General features: G+C 52.9%; 1 protein-coding gene across 2 annotated transcripts; it reads right to left on the bottom strand.

Annotated features, from left to right (window-relative positions):
* Positions 1 to 708: 708 nt before the first annotated feature.
* On the bottom strand, positions 709 to 20,571 carry OXTR (oxytocin receptor). 2 transcript variants are annotated; one of them, XM_068558832.1, is made up of 3 exons: positions 20,311 to 20,571; positions 18,439 to 19,513; positions 709 to 5,240 (listed from the first exon to the last, which is right to left on the bottom strand). In XM_068558832.1, the coding sequence occupies exons 2-3, from the start codon at positions 19,364 to 19,366 to the stop codon at positions 4,993 to 4,995; spliced, it is 1,176 nt and encodes a 391-aa protein (XP_068414933.1). In that variant the 5' UTR covers positions 19,367 to 19,513; positions 20,311 to 20,571; the 3' UTR covers positions 709 to 4,992. The 2 variants fall into 2 exon arrangements, with proteins under 2 accessions (XP_068414933.1, XP_068414934.1); XM_068558833.1 differs by having other exon boundaries at positions 20,334 to 20,571.
* Positions 20,572 to 21,453: the final 882 nt, after the last annotated feature.

The raw sequence follows: 21,453 nt of genomic DNA, 5'->3' as shown, positions 1-21,453 counted from the left end.
CTGACTTGACCCTGACTCCTATTTTTCAAGCTGGCTCTCCTTCTCTAAGGGACAGGCTACAGCAGGTACTCCATCCCCCGTGAAGCTCATGGGGCTGGAGAAAGGACACACATCTAGATGCATGTATGTCTGAGGTGTTTTTCCTTCTGGGGACCCCCGGCCCCGAAAAGTAGCAGGCAGGACAGCACGCTGGGGGCGTGATGAAAACGGGCCAGAGGAGGGGGTGGCATTCCGCTCTCTCTCATACGTGACGTCTGGCTCATCAGGGACTCTTGTTTAAGACGCAGGTTGTGATTCAGTAGTGGAGCCCAGGAACAAACACAAAACCACTTGTGATTCTGCAGGTGGCCCCCATATCCCACTTGAATAAATATGCCTTAGGGTCCCTTCAAGGTGACAATCTAGAATCCCATTATGTCCGGAGTTAGACAGTGGCACACGGTGGGTGTGACTACACCGTACAAGAGGTTTGTTCCTGGCTCTTAGAGCATCTTCCGACAGAACTCTGATAAATGAGAGTACCTGTGACCCAAGAGATTGGGACCAGGTCCCCTCCTGCCCCCCCCCCACCTGCCACAGCTCAGCTGCACCTGTGTCATAATCAGACAGATTTATGGGGATTCAAGGGAAGCCGGCAAAGAAATTCAAGTCTGTAAGCCACCAGATATGGTCACTGTTCTCAGGCTAAAGAAAGAAGGCAAAGCAATCTATGGAAAAAAATATGTTTATTAAGTGCACCTTTTATAAAGCAGCTAATGAAGCAGGCATCTCATTATCGGGCACATCATTCACCAATGCAGACAGACAGCAGGTGCCACAGAAAGTCACCAAGTAGAACAAGATCGAGGAATTCACATTTTGCATTTAGGGGCGTTTCATCGCAATTAAACACAAAAGGTCGAGCACTTTGAAACCAGGATCTTCTTAAAAGGCAGCTTCCTGCAGTCATAACCCATAGACCCATCCCCCAGGGGAGACCAAATGGTGTGACAGACTTTTTTTCAGGGCCTAAAGAAATAAGGCTCAGAGTCCTCAAGTGTTCGCATTTCACTTTTCAATATCAGAACGATGAAACATTCCGGAAGAAAATCTGCACGCTCCAATTTATCAGCACCTCCAGGCATGCGTTAGGTTTGTAAACAGGCCTGAAACTGTGGGCAAAGGTGGTTGGAGGACCTTAGGAGTGGGGTCCAGAGGAGGACAGAAACGACCGAGCCCGAGTCAGCGTCCTGGACCCCTACTCTCCTTCTTCCAGGCTTGGGTTGGGGAAAGAGCAAGGGATTGTGAAAATACTCTCCAGGACGAGACTGGGAGTGGAGGGGCGTGTAGCCAGCGGCGCTGCTGGAATCAAATGTCACTGACTGGCTACAAAAGACTCCTGCGCCATAATGAGAGCCAAGGTCCCAACCAGAGCTTTCACAGGAGAAGAATGAGGAAAGTGTCCCAGTTGGTTCTGATGCCCAAGAACCCTGCAACTCCTGGGTTCTCAGCAAGGTTGTGCCCGTGGTCAGAAACATCTACTGAGTGGCTGCCTCCTTGATCCCCAGTGGCCTCTGGCAGCTGCTAGGATGGCAACTTCCCTGGGAACCGCAGAGAATGGGGCATCTCTGGCTGGTGAGCAGAGAGGCTCAAATGCCAACAGACCCCACCACTGCTGCACTTGCACCCAGGGTGCCCAGTGTCCTGGATGTGGGCACGGAACCCCAAACCAGCATCCTGTTAGCTTCCCAAAGAGCCAGGACTGGCTGGTGTTGACACTAAGCGCCCGTCACAGCAACACTGCACTGCCTCTCGGTCCAAAGATGACATCGTTCTCAGTCTCCAGGTATACTGAAGATCTTGTCCTAAATGCTGGGGTTTCGAACACTGGCATTTCAGTGCATGCCTCTCTTCTCCCTGAACATCCAGACCCCGCTAGCTCGTTCTACTGTGTGCATGTGCACGTGTGTGTACAATGCAGCGTGGAGGGAGAAGAGGAAAGTGTGTGTGGAGATCTGGGGCTTTGGGAAGTGCTCTTGCTGTGTCACAGTGAGTCCAAAAATATATGTGCAAATAAAAAAAGGGCCCCAGAGTGCCACTGAGCTGGCCAGTCCCAGTCGGAAAACCTCTGATCTATAACGTCCTGTATTTAACGACTAAAGGTGTTTCTTGGACATGGTCATGTTGTACCTCAAGGCTGAGAGGACATCTGACGACATGTTTACCAGGTATTATCACTGCTGGTACTTTTGCTGAAACCGGAAACACCATCTCTCGCAGGAAAACTGAGTAAGAAAACCATGGATTCTTCTGAAATGGTGAGTCAGTGAGAAACAAAAGTTCTGGGAGGTAAGAGATTCCAAGAAATGCATCCTTCAAGCTGGTTGCCTCTGAATTCAGCTGGTAAACATTTTTTTAAGTATTTAATTCAGTGGCTTTTAGCATATTCTCAAAATCGTGCACATCACTAACTCCAGAAAATTTTCATCATCACAAAAAAAGCCCCATATGGGGCTTAGCAGTCACTCCCCATCCACCCCAGCCTCCAGCCCCTGGCAACCACTATTGTATAATATGTCTTGGTAATTTTGCCTATTCTGGGCATTTCATATAAATGGAATCATGTAGTATGTGGTTTTTCGCAAGGCTTCTTTCACTTAGCATGATGTTTTCAAGGTTCATCCATGTTGGAGCATGTGTCAGTACTTCCTTGTTTTCCATAGCTCAATAATGTGCCGTTGTATAGATATACTACATTTGTTTATCCATTCATCAGTTGATAGGTATTTGGGTTATTTCCATTTTTGGCTATTATGAATTATACTGCTATAAACATTTGTGGACAAGTTTTTGTGTGTATATATGCTTCCGTTTCTCTTGAGTAAATACCTAGGAGTAGCATTTCTGGCTCATATGGTAATTCTATGTTTAACTTTTTCAGGAACTGCCAAACTATTTTCCAAATTGGCTGCACCATTTTACCTTCCCACAAGCGATGGAGGAGAGTTCCAATTTCTCTCCATCCTCGCCAGCACCTATCGTTGCCCATATCTTTGATTAGAGCCATCTTAGTGGGTGTGCAGTGCTATTTCACTGTGGTTTTGATTTGCATTTCCCTCGTGAGTAATAACATTGAGCATCTTCTCATGTGCTTATGGGCCGCTTATATCTCTTCTTTGGAGAAGATACGAAAATATGTCTATTCACTTGTTTATTCAAATATGTTGCCCATTTTTTAAACTGGGTTATTTGGCTTTTCATTCTTAAATCATTAAGAGTTCTTGATGTATTCTAGATACAAGTATATGGCTTCCAAATATTTTCTTCCATTCTATGAGCTGTCTTATCACTTTCTTGATAGTGCCCTATGAAACACAAAAGTTTTGTGCCCCATTTTGATGAGGTCCAATTTATCTATTCTTCCTTTGACTTCTGTTTTGGGTGTCATTATCTAAGAAACCATGGCCTAACCCAAGGTCACAAATATTTATCCCTATGTTGTCTTCTAAGGCTTTTATAGTTTTAGCTCTTACATTTAGGTTGATGCATTTTGAGTTAATTTTTGTATATAGTATGAGGTAGAGATCCAACCGCATTCTTTTGCATGTGGATATCCAGCTGTCCAGGTGCCATTTATCGAAAAGACAATCTCCCCAATTGAATTCTCATCACACTTGTCAAAAATCTATTGGCCATAAATGTAAGGGTTTATACCTGAATTCTCTATTCCATTACATTGGTCTATATATGTCTTTTTGTCTATACCACATTCTTTTGATTACTGTAGCTTTGTAATAAGTTTTGAACCAGGAAGGGTGAATCCATCAACTCTGTCCCTGTTTTTCAAGGTTTATTTGGCTATTCTATTACTTGCGCAATTTCCATGTGAATTTTAGGATCAGCTTAGCAATTTGTGCAAAGAAGCCAGCTAGGATTTTGATAGGGATTACACTAAATCTATACATCAACTTGGAGAGTATTGTTATCTTAACAATATTTAAGTCTCTGAGCCATGAACACAGGATGTCTTTCCATTTATTTAAGTCTTCTGTTTCTTTCAACAATATTTTGTAGTTTTCAGGATTTAATTCCTGCACTTCTTTCATTAAATTTATTCCTATTCTTTCTGATACTATTATAAATGAAATTATTTCTTAATTTCATGTTCATACTGTTCATTGCCAGTGTAAAGAGATACACTTGATTTTTGTATTGACCTTGTATTCCACAACCTTGAATTCATGTATTAGCTCCAGTGGGTTTGTGTGTGCATGAATTCCTTAGAATTTTCTGTATACAAAATCACATCATCTGTAAGGAGTTTTACTTCTTTTCCAATCTGGATGCCTTTTATTTCCTTTTCTTTCCCAACTGCTTCTAAAGTATTAGCTTCTTAAACATTTTTTTCCTCTTAAAAATTTTTAACCCAAGTTTTAAGTGGCTGCCTGTGCCAGACAGTCTCCTAAGAGAATCTCCTGCTCGAGGGCCACCGTCTGACAAGCTGGTGCTCAAGGATGCTGGCACCAGTCCACTCGAAGGCAGAAGCACTCTGAGGCCAGGAGGATATCAGCACCACTACCATCGACGTCCCATTTCTCATCCCAAGCTCAGAACACTAGGCTTCCGCACCCATCTGGTCACCAATCCTATACTTACTACCTTTCACAAGATCCCAGGATAAAGGAGTAAAAAGATACTGGAGTGAAATGACAGGTCCAGGGGAAAAAAAAACAAAACAAAACCACAACCCATCCAGCAGCCAGATGCAACAGTGGGGTCAGGGCAGCAGGAGAACCCGTGGGAGCCCAGGGTAGATCCGGGGCTTGGCTGATGGCTGAGTCACCCTATCACCTTTCCCCATGGAGACCACTTCCCCACCCCGCTCAAGCCCCTGCAAGGTGAGGAGGGGCACAAACTGAAAGGTACCTTATACACACACGTACACGACCACCAATGGCCAGACTGCCCCTGTCGTACAATCCAAGCCAAGAGGGGTGGTCCTGGCCCTGCCGGTCACACCGCGGATGGCTGCGAGCAGCCCCTCTGGCTGGAGCTGTCCGGGCTCAGGACGAAGGTGGACGAGTTGCTCTTTTTGCTGACGCCCGTCTCCCTGGGCCGGCGGCCCTTCCGGCAGCTGGACGAGCAGCAGAGGAAGCGCTGCACGAGGTCGTGGAAGAGGCGGCCCGTGAAGAGCAGGTAGATCCAGGGGTTGCAGCAGCTGTTGAGGCTGGCCAGCAGCATGGCAATGATGAAAGCCGAGGCTGCAAGGTGGGGAGGGTGGGGACAAAGGAGAACAGGGCATCACTACTGGGGCACGAGGCATCACCTCCTGAGGACAGAGGCCAGGTGCCAGTCTCAAGACGGAGGACTAAAGAGACCCAGCCTGCCTGCCTTCCGTATCCGTGCTCTGGGCATGCACTCAGCCTACCCCCCACGCCTTCCCCAGCTTAGCCCAGCCCTGGAACATTCCCTGTCCTTTCTCCCAAGCAAAGCTTACCCACCACGGGCTTCCACCGGCACGGCCACCTGTCCGTCCATTCATCACTCACCCCGCAAGTATCGACTGTCTCGCGCTCAGGGTACCCAAGAGCGCAGAGGCAGAAGCTGCCAGACCTAGTTTGTATTCTAGCCCCGCCAGCAACAAATACTTTAACTCCCCAAGAAACTGCTGTTGCCTAACCTTTAAATGGGGATAACAAGAGTCCCCAGATCTCCTGGGAACACTGCGAGGGTGAAAGAGCACCTGGTACCTGAAGGATGCTTAGGAGGTTCCCAGGCAGAGAAGGGAGGACGGGCGCTTCGGGCAGAAGGAACGGCACAGGCAAAGGCACAGAGACAAGAAGGCGTGTGCTGCCTTCACAGCTGAGAACACTGGAAGTGTTTCTGTGAAGATACGCCTAAGAGCACTGCTTCAGCCGACAAATAAGACTTGTGCAGGAAAAGGGGACACTAAGAGTACATGAGGCACTGTGCAGAAGCTATTACACTGAGGATTTACTGAATTTCAGGTAAAATTAATGATCAGAAATCAACTTCAAGACATTGCTTGCCACAAAGTTAAGCTTCAAGGAGGAAGAAAAATTCCTAATCCTAAGTACTTCCAAATAGGGGGTGGGGTGGGGAGCCTGGGTTTCCGTCAATGGCCTTAATCTGACAAATGTACACACTCCCAGCGGCAGAGGAGGACACAGGCACCCCCCCAGAAACCCACACAGAAAACGGTGTTCCCAAGAATGCTGTTCACGGCCACACCCTTACGAATAACGGTAACCGCAAGAAGGCGTGGAAAATCCACTAGCCCGATATCTTCTGCAACAAGTTTTCAAGGAAGAACTCCAGAATTCAAGAGCTCAATCCAGGAAAGAATTTCTCATAGGCCGACTGGAGTTGCAAGATCTAGACGCCACTGTGGACGCAGACAGAGCACAGAGACGTCTGTCAGCCACATCTCCAAGCACCAAAGGGGGAGGGTGATTGTTTAAGAGGAATTCAGTGGTTCTCAAAGAGGGGTCCCCAGCTCACCTGGGAACTTGACAGAAGTGTAAATTCTCAGGCCCCACCCTAGATCTAGTGGATCAGACTCCTGGGGGTGAGGCTCAACGATCTGCTGTAAACAGTCCTCCAGGGGATTCTGACGCACACCCAAGTTTGAGAACCACTGCTCTAATTACCTGGCGCAGTTGCTGGAACAAAAGCAAGCTACAACACGCAAAGCCCACAAGTCCTGCAAACAAAAATGTTTAGAAAGCAAAGGATTAGAAAGCAAATCTAATCCTTAGACTAAAATAGTAAAGAAAAGAAAAGTGGAAAAGTGAAGGGTGGGGTGGGGGGAAGCCAGTACTGTTGAATTCTATGAAAGAGAATGGAAAAAAATATTTGATTTCGATGTGTAAAAAAGGATGAAGTTAAGTTTAGAAACCTGGTGAAATATCACAAAGTCTAAAAATATCTCAAAATCATAACTAAACATATAAAATGAAAGAGGCAAAATAAACACATAAAAGTCAAAATTTGAAAAGGCATCAAGGGACTTCCCTGGTGGTGCAGTGGTTAAGATTCCGTGCTTCCAGCGCAAGGGGCGTGGGTTCGATCCCGGGTCGGGGGATAAGATCCCACACGCTGCATGGCGCGGCAAAAAGATTTTAAAAAAATTGTTTTAAAGGCATTGAGAAGTAAACTGCCAGACACAAGGGAAGAACATAGGTGTACAGAGCTATGAAATGGGTAGAAGGGCGTGTCGGGGATGCAGTTCTCACTTGAACAGAAAGGCAGCACGTTTTACCTCGCTGAACAGAGTTACAAGGCATTATCTTAGCTATTCATATAAGTTACTCGCCTCACTCTTGACATTTGGATCTTCTAACTTACTTATCCTATTTTTTATAAACAACCTACAGAAACAGTAACCACAAAAAAGTAAACAGTTAATGAATTCCTGAGTAGCCCCACCCGAGTTTTTCCACCTCCAAGTGGCCAGCCTGGTTGGGAGGAGTTGGGACCACGGCCAGCACCTCTATCCCCACCTGGTGGCCACAGACACGAATGACCAGCCTAGCCTGGCTCTCGGGGAAGGATGACCCTCTAAGCTGAACCTGCTCGTGTCAAGTTGCCAAATGCTAAGGGCACATTTGGACTTTTTAAAAATTTGGCAGTATCCTAACCAACCAAAGACATGGGTTCCCAGCAGTGGAATTTCAAGCTATTTGGGAATAAAACACAGGCTATGGAGGACATTTCAAAGGAAGGATGCTACAGAAATAAAGGTACAAAGGTGAGACTGTCCAACAGCATTCAGGGGCTGCCAGAGTTGGGGGGTGGTGGGTTCACAGGAGAGGAAACTGGAAAGAGCCAGGCTGAGGAGGAGGATCTGGAATCCAGGCTGAGCATGAACTTGAATCTACAGGCGCTGGGGAGCCATGGACGGTTTCTGAGCATAAGGACTAACTGCACCTCATCTACTTTCTGCACTTACTGTATCTCGTTTAGGCTGTAACATCGCCCTTTCCAGCGGCCAGAAAGGCTTCCTAGAGCTGAAGAAGAGGAACAGAACAAAGCATGGAAAGCGTCGTCCCTGGCATTTTACGATGCTTCTTCCAAGGGGGCATATGACAATGCAGCAATGTCAACCATGGGAATCACGGCTCAAGCTTGCACAGAACAGAACAGCTTTCAAAGCAGTCTCATCTCCATTTTACACATGAGGAAAGTGAAGCTCGGAGAAGGGAAGTGCCTTCCCCAGGGACACACAAGTCACCCTGTGTTCCCACCTGAAAGTAATGAAGTTTGATGTCTTTTAAAGCTAGGTCAGCATTCACACTAGTCAGGTTGGTTCCAGGGAGCAAATCCCCTCAGTCCCAAAGCAGAGACATGGGCTGACTTGGCAATTGCCCTCATCATATGATTTGAAGGATAGAGTCAGAGAGCAACTTTCCTTTCCTAAAACAGATGTAGGCCCCCTAGGAGGCTAAGCACTGCCCACTCCCCAGTAATGGCCTTTTATTTTATAATTTTTTAAATAAATTTATTTATTTTATTTATTTATTTTTGGCTGCGTTGGGTCTTTGTTGGTGCGCGCGGGCTTTCTCTAGTTGTGGCAAGCGGGGGCTACTCTTTGTTGCAGTGCGTGGGGCTTCTCATTGCGGTGGCTTCCCTTGCTGCGGAGCATGGGCTCTAGGCGCGCGGGCTTCAGTAGTTGTGGGTCGCGGGCTCTAGAGTGCAGGCTCAGTAGTTGTGGTGCACGGGCTTAGTTGCTCCGCGGCATGTGGGATCTTCCCAGACCAGGGATCAAGCCCGTGTCCCCTGCATTGGCAAGTGGATTCTTAACCACTGTGCCACCAGGGAAGTCCCGTAATGGTCTTTTAAAATCCAAGCGTACCAGGAGGGGAAACCCATTGCCTATCAGATCATCATCCTTCCTGGCAGAAATGTCTCCTGGTCTGGACAAGGGGCCAGCAAACAGCCCACGGGCCAAACCCCACCTGCTGCTTGTTTTTGTAAATGAAGTTTTACTGGAACACAGCCATATCCATTCATTCATGTATTGTCAATGGCAGCTTTCGCACTACAAGGGCAAAGCTGAGTAGTTGTTACAGAGACCTTACATCTTGCGAGCCTCAAATATTTACTGTTTGGCCTTTTACAGAAAAAGTTAGCCAATCCTTGATCTAAATGCCTGTAAGAGAAGATGTTAAAAAGCAGAAGGAAAGGGCTCAAAAAGGGGAGGGGCAGACCCACAGGGTAAGCTGAGCCCACTTCTCCCCACACCACCAGAAGCAGAACTGGGTGATGCCTTTACTTTTAAGTACCCAGACCTCCCACAAACCCTGGCTCGGCCACCTTGCACCTGGGGCCAGAGGGTAACACCCCGTCCCGGGCAGCCCACGTCCAGTGCCTGCTCCACACCAGGGCACCAAGGTCCGCCCCGTGCCTGCATGCCCGCTGCTCTGAAGAGCCAGCTCAGCTACCAAGCTCCTGGCGACAATGGCCCCAGCCACACTTTCCATAAAGCAGAGCGACGGTGAAGTCAGTGTGGATAAAAGAAGGCCCTGGAAACCAGAATCGACAGACTCATCCAAGAGAGGTGTGGTCAGCAGCCAGCACCTCCTGGGGGGCTCCGGCCATCGGGGAGCCCCTCACAGAGGATCCAGATGCAAACCCGTGGGGTGTGAACCCCCCTCCCACCTACTCATTTCTCTGAGCCACATCTACTGTCTGAGCCTTAATATCCTCATCTGTGAAATGGAGGAGACACCCTCAAGGACTTGGAGAAAATTGAAAAAAAAAAAAAAAAGTGTGAAAGGGCTTTGTAAATGGCAAAGTGTTTGTTCACGTTATCGTATTATTACTTACAGATATGAAATATGATCAACTGTGTATAACTTTTTATCGCCCAAGGTTGGGGACTCCTAATCTAAGGTTGATTCAAGAAACTGTCCTTTGCCCTTTTCTCCCCAACTTCAAAATTAAAAAAACGAAACAAAACAAAATGAAAACCCGGAGCCCTGGGATTGGATTACATGACCCCAAAGGAACTCGAGATAGTCCGTTTTGGAAAAACTTACTCTGCCGGTGACACAAGATACCCAAAAGGGAAGGGGGCTTCAACCATGTGCAAGAGCGGGATTTCAGGGTCTCCACCCGGAGAGCTGGTTCTCATCTGTCTCTCCCACTCCACTCCGTAAAAGGAACACTTGTCCCCCAGGACTGAGCCCTAAGGGCTGCAAAAAGCTCTCTCTGGTCCTGGCAGAGAAGGAAGGCCGAGTGGGAGGCGCTGGGCCGGGGATCGGCCCTCACACCTGCCTGGCCTGAGCTTAGGGCATGGGGCAGGGGGTGGGGGGGTGGAAATGAGGAGAGCGATGTTCCACTTCCTTCCATGCCATCTCTGCTCAGTGCCAGCCACCGAGTTGGCCCTGGGGACGTGCCCTCAAGGGATTTATAAACTCAGGCGGGAAAGAGAGAAGCACAGACAGGCCCTCCAGTCAACAGGGAGCTGCAGCACCGGGGGAGGGGCGGTGGGCCCAGGGCTGGGGACTAGGGGTGATCTTCAAGCGGGGGCTCCTACGTGCCAAGCAGAGGACTGAGCGGGAATGGCCACGCGCCAACGGCAAACGTCCCCTGCTGGGCATTTTACCCCCGGGACACAGAGACCATGCTGAACTTCCACCTGGCGCCCTCACTCACGGAGGAGGTGGACAGCCGAGGGCCATGCGAGGACAGGGTGCCCCCAGCAGTCACCCACCCACCAGCCCGGCTTTACGCAAGCCCCAAGAAGTCCCCTGTTCGGATTTCCCGGCACTGCCCCCGCCCATCACCATCGCGTCACCCGGGGCCCAAATTAGCCCAGAACAGCTGACGGGGCAGCTGGCCACGGCCTCTCCGGCTGCGCTGTTCCTGAGGCAACGAACACGTGTCACAGACAATTCAAAGACCTGTGGCTCAGCTGACACCTCTCATCTGAATCCGGTCAAGCTCAGCCACTTTCCCAAGAGGCTCTCATTCCAGAAACCAATCACTTGGTTCAAGGTCTCCTCCCCGCCGCAGTCAGATATCAAGGTCAGGCAGAGAGAAAGAGAAAGAAACAGAAATGAGTAGGAGTGCCCATTAGAGTGTGAGGCATGGGCCGTGGAGGGCAGAGGCCCGTGGTACTGAAGCATCTGGCAAAGGGTGGGAGGTGCCAGCTCCCAGTACAGTAAGGAGGAAGGTGCTGGCAGAGGGTGCCCCTCAGTGGCCAGGAATCAGGGGCTGGGACACGAAAGACCGCCTGGTTACACCTCCTTCCTGCCCGTCCCTCATGCAAGGGTCCCCTTGGGTTTCCAAACCCAGAGCTAGAGCCTCCCCACCTTGCCTCCTACTGTCTCCTCCAGGCAAGGCCTTAACTTCTCTTGACCTCTTAACGACACCCTTGTTCCCAGCATCACCGGGCTTGCCATCACTCAACAAAAACTGCAGCCCCTCAGTGAAAATGTGCTCCTGAGCTCACGGCAACCTGCATTCCCTCAGCTGCACAGACTGACTCCAGGACGCTGACACATGTTGAAATTTCTCTGTTTTTAAAGCGTTGATTGAGCACTTACTACATGCCAGGCCCTGTGCCACCAGCACCCTCCACCCAGCCCACAACCTAAACCCTATTCTTAACCCCAGCAAAGAGCCCCAGACAGTTCTCGTCAGCCACCCAGGGTGACGGCTGCTGCCCCATCTGGCCACACCCGGGGACAGGACCATCCCGGCAGAAACTGGGGGCGTCCCTCCCAGAGACCAACCTTGGCCTGACTGTCCCGCATCTATGCATGTGCCAGCTGCTGGCCACAGGAGGGCAGGTGAGGGACTGGGGAGGGGTCCTTGCCAACTCTCCTCATAGGAGGACTGACAGATCGAGGCAGAGGTTGTGTGGACAGGACCCTTGGGAGGCGCTGAATCACTGCTTGTAGAATGAACGCACTGGAGGAGGAAGGAGACCCTCAGGTGGGGGCAACGGGGAAAGCTTCACGAGAGTGAGAACTGGATGAAGCTGCCGTGTCCAGTTGTTCAGGTTGTGTACTGCACAGCTCCTAGGAATACCATTCTCACAGACCATTCTCATTCTCAGGTTCCTTAAATGGAACCCCCTGGAGTTGTGCACAAAGCAGCCCACACAGTGGACTTGGGCTCTGAAGGATGGGTCTCTGCAGAAGAGACTCGGGTAGGCGTTCCTGGGATGGAAACAGAATTAGCATGGGTGCAAAGTAAAAGGCCCTGTGGGAAGTGGCAAGTCAGCAGGCCTGGCTGCAGGTGCACTAGGAAGATCGGCCAGAGCCCAGGGCAGAGGGGATGAGGGTACTCTTTTGTTAGATATTAGTTCAGGACAGGCCAACACAGTGCGTCCAAACCAGTGGTTCTCAACCAGGGCGATTTTGCCCCTTAAGGGACATTCGGCAATCTCTGGGGACATTTTTTGGTGGCCACAACTGCGGGGAGGTGCTAGTGGCGGGAGCAAGGGATGCTGCTAAACATCCTCCGTCACACAGGACAGCCGCCCGCCCCACACCACACTCACAACGAAGACTGTCTGCCCCCTAGTGTCAGTAATGCCAAAGTTGAGAAACGGTGCTCTAAACCACGAAGGTGGTGATGGAAAAGGGAAGGAAAGTACAGACACGAGAGGTACTAAGCGAGAGGTACTAAGCGAAGACGTGGCTACGACAGTGGGCTCAGCGGATGGCTGATGGACATCAGGGTGGAGGAGTCGAGGGACATGGGCTTTGAAGCCACAGTGCTGAGAGGACCGGCCATTAGTGCCCCTGTAGCTGGGTGGGTGCATGCTGGGTGTTGCAGGGAAGAGATTCCAGGAGAGGGTGCAGGGCTCTGCTTTGGCAGGCCTGGGGCGGGGCCAGAAATCAACTTTTTAACAAGCACCCAGGAGACCCAATGCCGAGGATGGTGGGGAGGGAAGCAGTCTGGCGTGAGATGATCTGGGTTCGAATCCCAACCCCATTACTTACTCAGCAGTGCTGTTGAGCAGGCTGTGCCACTCTGAGCCTCAGTTTCCTCATCTGTAAAACGGGGATAACGCCCCCCCTTACCTTGCTGTGTCTGGATGAGGACAAGAGATGGGGTCGGGCACAGGGTCCGGCACTCCATAGGGGGCGACTACTGATTTTAACGAATGCAACTCCTCACTTTACTGAAACCGATGCCAGGAGAGGGTGTTGTGTTCTATCACAAGGTATTATCCCCACTGCTCAGGTGGGAATGACAGAGGCCCAGAGACATGCCCCAAATCACACAGGTGCCCTGAGACCAGGCCTCTGAAGGGGACTCTCACCACTTCCCAGGGGCCAGGGGCTCTGATAGGCAGGGGTGGGCCCGGGGTGGGCCCTCCCACCCCCCTCCCCCCTGCTCCACCTCCCACCCCCCTCCCCAAACCACTCAGCCATCCATCAAATGGGAAAAAATATATAGCAAAGCTTCACCCAATAGACTTTTTTGTTGTTGTTGTTATTCATCAAACCTTTGGGGGAAAACAAGTGAAGTCACCTTGGGGCATAAACCCAAGAGAAAACATTAGCATTAGTTGAGAACATAAAAGAACCCATAATTACTTAATCAGACCAGAGTGTGGTCATTAATTGCCCATCTAATGGCAATTTATGCCCAAGAGGGCCAAGCTTAAGACAAGGAAAGCTGCATCCTATCTCCTCCTGCCGCCGCCCAACCCCCCAGCCACTGCTCTCCCCGCTATCATCGAGCAGGCCCCTCCGAGGTATGTGGTCCACCCACACCTAGGGCACAGTGTCCTTGGAAAGGCAGGGTGGGCGGGCAGCCACACTGCAGGGACCACAGTTCCACAAAAACTGGGAGGTGCTGGCAAGCTCGTTTCACAGACGGGGGAAACACTTAAAACTAGGCCTCCTGTGCATTTCAACCTTCCTCCTGGTACCCACCGCGGCAGAAGCTTGATTGCTCCCAGTGCTGGGGCGCTCACTTCTTCACCAAGTAGCCAACCCTACGGCCAGAGCGCTGCCTAGAGAGCCCTCATTTCTCTTGAGTCCAGCTCTGTACACCCATCCCAGCCCTGTCACGTGCACCTTCCTCTTCCCATACCCTACGTATTTGTTCAACAAGCATCGGCTGAGCTCGGACGGGTGGCCCACCTTGTGCTAGGCACTGGGCCCACACCAGTGAACAGGACAGGTGGGGCCCCCGCTGTGACAAGGCTCACAGTCTACCTCTCCGGCTTTAACAAGCTTCTCCACATACCAAGCCTCCCCAGACACACCGCCGACCGTCCAGCAGACTCTGCTGCCACCCCAGGCCCCTCCACCCAGGCTCGCAAGAGAAAAATGTCTAGCTCCTCCAGCTCAAATCCCTGCCGAGATTCTCAAAGTCAACCCCACAAAGACAAACGAAACATTTAACTAGAATGGGGGGAGGAGAGAAGAGTGACATTGATCACGTGGCCCCCCAGGTGCCACGGGTCACACCATGTCATCCTCGTAACAGCCCCGTGAATAGACTTGCTATCCTCATTATAACAGAGGAGGAAGAAGCTGAAGCTCAGAGAAGGGAGACCACCTGCTCGAGGACACGCAGGAGAAAGTGGGAGGGCGGGCTCCAAACACAGGCCAGTCACGTGGCTCCAACACCTGCTCTTTCCCTGCACGGGGACCTGGGGTCCTATGGCGCCCACCCGCAGTCTCCACCAAGTGGATCCATCCATCCACCTTCATCTCCTCCCTGAGAACCACTCCGGGGTCAGACTCCTTGGGACCAGCAGCAAAGCAAGTTCCACGGAGTTCAAGGGAAAAGGTTGGTGCCAAATCTTTGGCTGTGCAATTTGATCCTGAAAGTTCCATCCGGGGCTTGTCCAAACCTGCCAGGGGTGTCTGGTCCCAGCCCTCCTTCTGCAGCGTCACCAGTCTCACCAAAGCAGGGCCCCACCAGCATGTGGCTGCTCTGAAACGGGGGGGAGGGGGGCTCATTACATTACCACAACCCTCCCCTTGCTTTTTTTTCCTCTCACTGCTTTTCTCTCTGAACAATGGAAATACTGAAATTGAGAGTTCTCCTCTTTGCCTTGGCTCTTATGAAAGGAAGCCCCATGTGCAGCTCACCCCCTGCCCCGGACAGAGACTTCATAATTGCTATTATTGTATTACCATTTCTCTAACATTTTCCCCCTTTCTTCCCAGTTTCCTCACGTCCATTTTATCTTGCTGTGGCACCCGAATCTTTGGGCCCCCCCCCTCAAATTATTTTTGGAACAAGGTGAGCTCTAAACCCACAAAGGCAGCGCTCGGTGTGACTGAAGGTGTACAAGGGGAGAGATGGGAAAGGCGCGCTGGATTTCGAGGGAATTGCGGGGGAGGGAACCCTAAGGAAGGAGGGACTTGGAGTCCTGTGGTGGCCCCGAGGTCAGCTGCCAAGGCACGTGTGACTTCTCCAGCCGCCCCGTTAGCCCCGACCCGTGGTCAGCAGTTAAGGAGCTGCTCGCTGACCCAGAGGCTTTCGTGATGAAGCTGCCGGCAGGAAGGAGGCCCCCCTCCTGCGTCCCTGAGGCTGCCTGCCCCCGGGCTGCTGGGAAGAATGTCTCGCTGTTCACAAGGGCTCCCTGGATTTCCAGGCCCCACTCGCCAGGAGATGAGCAGAGCCAGGGGCCCTGAGCTAGAGAGTCTGCGTTCTGGTAAATTCCCTTCCTCCTGGACAGGAAGGTGAGGGCTGTGCATTCATTCCACTTCGCTGATCAAAAGCTCAAGTAGCGCTAACGTCCTGTCCTGTTCCTTCCTTACTACTTGCCCAGAGCCTCGAGATTGAGTCACGTCTCCGAAGTGACTGTAACGCAATTGGTTCTCATCCCAGCCTGCTACTCGTAATTATCCAAGTTAATGCCAAGTGGGCACAAGGCGTGCTTCTGGCTCAGCCCACATCCCCGGACCCTGCAGCCCTGAGGCCGAGGCACGACTGGACCAGGCCAGTGGCAGGTGCCCAAGCCCTCTGAGGTTGGTGAGCCGGGAGCCCGCTCCTGACAACACTGTGGGGGAGGGAGTGCTGGCAGCAGCGGCGTCAGGACCCTCCTGTCGCCTGCGTTTGTGCTCTTCTCAGAGCAGCCACGGCAGAACGCCAAGGTGGACCCGGAAGACCTGCGTGTTTCACGTGCCACCACCCTCTCCCCTGAACCAGGAAAGGAGCAAAGAGAAACAGGACCTGAGGCCCCTGGAGCCCGTCTCTTCCTCTGCTCCTGGAGCCTGAGTAGAAGCCCATCTCCGCTGCACGTCTCCCCTCGCACCCCCCGCCACCCGGAAATCCTCAGGTGGCCACATGTACCCAAAATGCCTCTGGCCCCACTTTAGTGAGAGGGAACTCCCTCTCGCTCTCTCTTCCTGTATCTTGTTTTTAAGACAGAAAAATGAATTGTTCAATAAGCTTTTCAAGTGTAGGAAAGATCTAAACTTTACTGAGTGACCATGGTCTGCGTTGACCACATACTCATTCTCTAGGGAGGAAAGTGAGGCGGGGGAGCGCAGGTTCGGTCATGGAAGTCACGGGGGGAAGGGAGGGGGAGAAGGAAGGAGAGAAGTCACCAGGGAGAAAATGAGCAGGAAAGGCGAGGGGACGGCAAAGAGAGAGGAGCAGACCATCTGCAGAATGAACGAACGCAAGGAGGAAGAAGACCCTTCAGTGAGTAAAGGCTGGGGGGAGGCCTAGATGCCAAGTCTCCACAATAGCTGCTCTAAGGGAGTGTCGGTCTCACTTCCTTAAGGGCTGGTGTCTGAGCTCCTCAAGACCTGTGTCAAGTATCTCTTCAGATCCCACCCAGGAAACAGGTATGGCCTGATGCCTTGTCTAAAACACCCACTACTGGCTTTTGCCCAACCCAACTCCTTAGTCGAGTGCCCTTTAAAAGAAGCCTGGTGCTGGGGGGATGAGGTGGGGGCAGGAAGCCCCAGTTCTAGTCTGCCTCCCATTTGCTGTGTGATCTGGAGCCAGTGCCTTCCCCTCTTTGGACCCCTGAACCCCTTCTGCAAGGTGTTCCCAGGGGCTGCACCATGAAGCCAGGCTGGCTTTGCTAAGTCTTCACAGCAATCCTCACCTGCAAACCACCCAGCCGGGCATACCCCAAGTGCTCAATAAATGCTGAATGATAACTGCTCTGGCCACTAAGGCAAACGCTAGGCTAATTGGGACGGCTGGGCCAAGGAGCCCGTGGTTTGGGGAAGAGAGCAAAGCAAATTTATCCAGCTGCATGAAGAAAGATTTCAGCTTCCACGCGACGGCTGTGTTAGAGACTACTGTCAGCAGTAGTGATTCTATCCAGAAACGGGACATTTGCGCTATCTCAAGGGCAGCAGGGGTGAAAGAAAACCCCTCGGGTCTTTCCTTACAAGCATTTGAGCCGCGGGCATCCCAGCGCAGTGTTACGTGCTTACCCTCAAACCAAAAGGTGTAAGTCATTCACCACCACTGATCATCCCTCCTGCTCTTTGCTAACGAGCTACCTGAATTGTCCGTGGTGAAGGCTGAAGGCGGGAGCTGCCTCGGGGTCCCAGCCGCAAAGCGACGGCTACGAGTCGGACCCGAGGCGCTCTGCTCCCCCAAGATCCCTCCCCACAGAGCCTTCCATTCTACCTTCTCCTCCCGGTCACCCGGCCACCCTCAGCCCTGACCTCCCAGAGCCCTGACCTCCCAGTCCTTCAATCTGGAGAGGGCGTTCACCGCCTCCCAAAATCCCCCAGCCTCCCCGGTCAAATGGGAAAGTCTGCATCCCCTTTCCCTTCCCTGCCCGTCCCCGCCCCCCGCTCCCCCCCAGCAGAAGCGCCATCTCGGTTCCTGAGCACCGCCAACCCCGCGCCTGCCCGCCGTCCCCGCGGTACTCACCTCCGCGCGGCACAGCTCGCCGTCCCCACTGGGAGACGGGGTCAGGACTCGTCTCCGCATCCTGACGGCGCCCCGCCCCGCAGCTTCTCAGCACTTGCTAGGGAGGAATCCAATCGCCCACCTCCCGCTGCTCTGATCCAAACCTGACCTCGGGCTCAGGCTGACTTGAACTTAAAGTGGAAGTTCAACGTAAAGTGAACTTTACGTGGCAGGAGCTTGAGCTTGGGCCTGGGTTGGAAACTCAGCTCCCTCGCTTCGCTAAGCAACTGGAAAAGACCAGTCACTGGAACCTCAGTTTCCTGGTCCATAATAGTGAACCAAATATGTAGCCCAAAGACTGTGCTACGGATTTTACGTGCATTTCCTCATTTCATTCCCCTGCTGCTGGGGAGAGCTGGTACTTTTATCATTTTTGCTATTTTACAGAAAGGGAAGTCAAGGCTCAGGGAAGTTACGCCCCAAATCACTTGGCCAGAGGATGACGGGGCCATGACTCAAATCCCCCATGAGGCCCCCAGAACAGAACGGCCCCTGGACGTTCAGAGGCAGCAGGGCCACGGCCCCGCCCCGACGCGCTCCCTCCTCCCGCTTTCCCGCCAGCGCTACCTTCCTTGGGCGCCTCGGCGTCCCAGACGCTCCACATCTGCACGAAAAAGAATGGCGTCCAGCACACGATGAAGGCCAGCACGATGATGAAGGTCATCTTGACCGTGCGGATCTTGGCCTTGGAGATGAGCTTGACGCTGCTGACGCGGGCCAATGCCCCGTGCCCCGCGCTGTCCGCCGCCGCGCCCTCGGGCCCCGCGGCCGCCTCGGCCGCCGCCGCCGCCGTCTTGAGCCGCAAGTTCTGCCAGATCTTGAAGCTGATGAGGCCGTAGCAGGCGGCAAGCACGATGACGGGCACGATGTAGACGGCGAGCGTGATCCACGTGATGTAGGCCTTGGGCCCCCAGGGCTGGATGAAGACGGCCCAGCAGTCGAAGACGCCGTCGGCCACCTCGCGCAGCGAGAAGATGTGCACCTGCGGCGCGCTGGCCACCAGGCAGCCCAGCCATGTGGCGAGCACGGCCAGACGGTCGGCGCGGCGGCGCAGCACGCGCAGCGGCTGGCAGATGGCCAGGCAGCGGTCGAGCGACATGAGCAGCAGGAGGTAGGTGGAGGCGAACATGCCCACCACCTGCAGGTACTTGACGAGGCGGCACAGCAGGTCGGGTCCGTAGAAGCGGAAAGTGATGTCCCACAGCAGCTGCGGCAGCACCTGGAACACCGCCACCACCAGGTCGGCTATGCTCAGGTGCTTCATGAAGAAGAAGAGGCGCGAGTGCTTCTGGCGCGTGGTGCGCAGCGCCAGCAGCACGCACGCGTTGCCGCTCAGCGCCAGGAAGAGGATGAGGCACAGCACGGCCACCTCCACCCGCGCCAGGGCCTCGTTGCGCTGTGGCGGCCCAGCGGTGCGGTTGCCCTCGGCCCCCGGGGGCGCCGCGCTCCCGTTGACCGCCTCGGCGCTCCAGTTGGTGGCAAGCGCACCTTCCATGGCCGTGGCCGCCGCCGTGCGCCCCAGGCCTACGAGCCCTTTAAGGCGTGGCGCGCGGGGCGGGGCCCGACACGCAGCCCGGGCGTGCCTGGGGGCTCCTGGGCTCCACTCCCTGAGACTCCGCGGAGCGATCTGATGGATCGGCCTCTGAAACAAACCCCGAGGGCCGTGAGAAAACGCACGCTTCTCTGCCGACGCCTGTGCGGCTCAGCTGTCCCCTTCCCAGGAACCCCAAATCATCTAGGACTAGGGTCACAACCGCCAGCCCTGGGGGTGCTCAGCCGCCACCCTAGAAATCCCCGTTTCAGGTACCTCCCTCTGAGACACGAAGTGAGCGGGAATAGCGGACCCGCAGTTCCTTGAGAAAGTCGCTTCCAATGAAGGAGAGGAAGGGTTATTATCAGTGTCCTCCGGGACTGGGAATTCTAAGCCAGCCACCTCCCCTAGGGATCCCCCTACTAGCTACCCACACCCCAGAACCCACAGCACAGCCACCTCTCCTAGTCAACCCTACTCCAGTGGCTCCCTCCGGAGACACCCCCCCCCAAAACAGCCACTTGCCCGGGAAACCCAGCTCAGGACCAGCCCCCTCCAAACCCCCGTTCCTAAAATGCCTAGCCATCCGCCCCTGAACTTCCACAACAGCTGCTTCTTTGGAACCCAGTCCAGGGGTCCATCCTGGAGGCACTCCTGGCTCAATACTACCCAGGACGCCCAAACGCTGTTCCCAGTACCCCTCTGGCCTAGACACCTCTCGCGGCTTTCCTCCCCAGCCCAGCATCCTGGAAAGTTCGGGAACTCGACACGTGTCTTGGCCCCCGACAGCCAAGGGAGGCGGCGCCTCCAGGAACCACAATCGCAAAGCACCCCACCACCTCCACCCGGGTCCCAGTGGTCCCACCAGCCCCAGCCATCCCGTCCACCCGTGCACAGGACCCAGCTACCTGCACCGAGTCGTTAGGCGAACCTAAAGTTGGCTCCCTGGGGAAGCTGCACCGCCGCCGACAGCTCCAAAGCCGCTTGCGCTCCCGGCCCAGGTTGAGGTGGCTGCTGCCGGTACCCAGTCTGATAGGACGCTGAAGGCTCGGACTCTGGAGCCTGGGCTGGAATCCCCTCGCCCGCAGCCTGACTGGTCGCTGGATAGGGACTGGAGGCGAGCGAAGAGCGCTGCCGAGGCTGTGCGCGCAGACGGCGTCAGGGTGCGGCGCTGCCGGCCGGTGGCCCGCTTTTCTGCAGCGGGTGGCAGGGGCTGCACCACCCTACTGGTCCGCTAGGAGGCGCGGGAGGCAGGCCTTGCCGACCCCCGCCGAGCGGTGTAAACTCGCCCAGCCTTGCCCCGCGCGGTAACAGGCTAATTGCACAGTGGCTTGAAGCAGCAAGAGGGAAGGAGCTCGTAAATAATCCGCTTGGTTTCTTCCTTTCTTGGTTTAGAAGCTCCTGCCTCTCAGGCAAATGGGAGGCTTGGATAGCAGTGTTTTCCCGTTGACAGTGATGAAGTTACAAAAGCATTTAACTGGTATTTCCCAATCATCAGGTCAACTTCAGGGCTTCCCCACCGCCCCCTTCCCCGGAGCTTGATGTAGTGGATTCAGCACTGAATTCAAGTTATGTCCTTGCTTTGGAATACTTTTGTTCCTATTTTCATTCATAAGGAATTAGAAATACTTTCTGTTCCAATCAGCATTGGGAGAGGTCTTCATTCTTTAGCTAGTTTTAGGGGAAGATCTCAAGCCAAAAAAAGACTATCTTCATTTTAAAGTGATTCCGCTTGTCTATGGCCCAAAGCCACTTCTGCCTCTTTGCCATGCTTCAAAATTAAAATCCTAAAAAATGTCAAAGGAATATGAAAGGTTAAAGACGTCTTCTCTCCTAGCTCTTTTCCTATTCTAAAATCATTTTTTGAAGTAATTTACAGTGACCAAGAATTAAGGCAGGGAAAAAAAAAAGTGAGGATTCAAAAGTGCACAAGCCTCTTTAAAAATTTTTAAAGGCATATCTCCTCCTGACATTTCTCTTACCCTTCTTTTAATTTTGTGGCTAGAATAGAGTTAACCAAGGACGGGGTTTCCACAATTACAGCTCTCTGT

This window comes from Eschrichtius robustus, chromosome 12, assembly GCF_028021215.1.
Source record: "Eschrichtius robustus isolate mEscRob2 chromosome 12, mEscRob2.pri, whole genome shotgun sequence".
In the NCBI taxonomy this organism is placed as follows: Eukaryota; Metazoa; Chordata; class Mammalia; order Artiodactyla; family Eschrichtiidae; genus Eschrichtius; species Eschrichtius robustus.
Note: the sequence above shows the minus strand (reverse complement) of the source record. Positions and strands in the feature narration are given on the sequence as shown.

Excerpts from the sequence above, each read along its gene's own strand:
- OXTR (XM_068558832.1), bottom strand. The coding sequence starts at position 19,366 with ATGGAAGGTGCGCTTGCCACCAACTGGAGCGCCGAGGCGGTCAACGGG. Across the intron at positions 5,241-18,438 it reads CGCCGAGGCGCCCAAGGAAG|CCTCGGCTTTCATCATTGCC; the intron begins GTAGCGCTGGCG and ends CCCACCTTGCAG.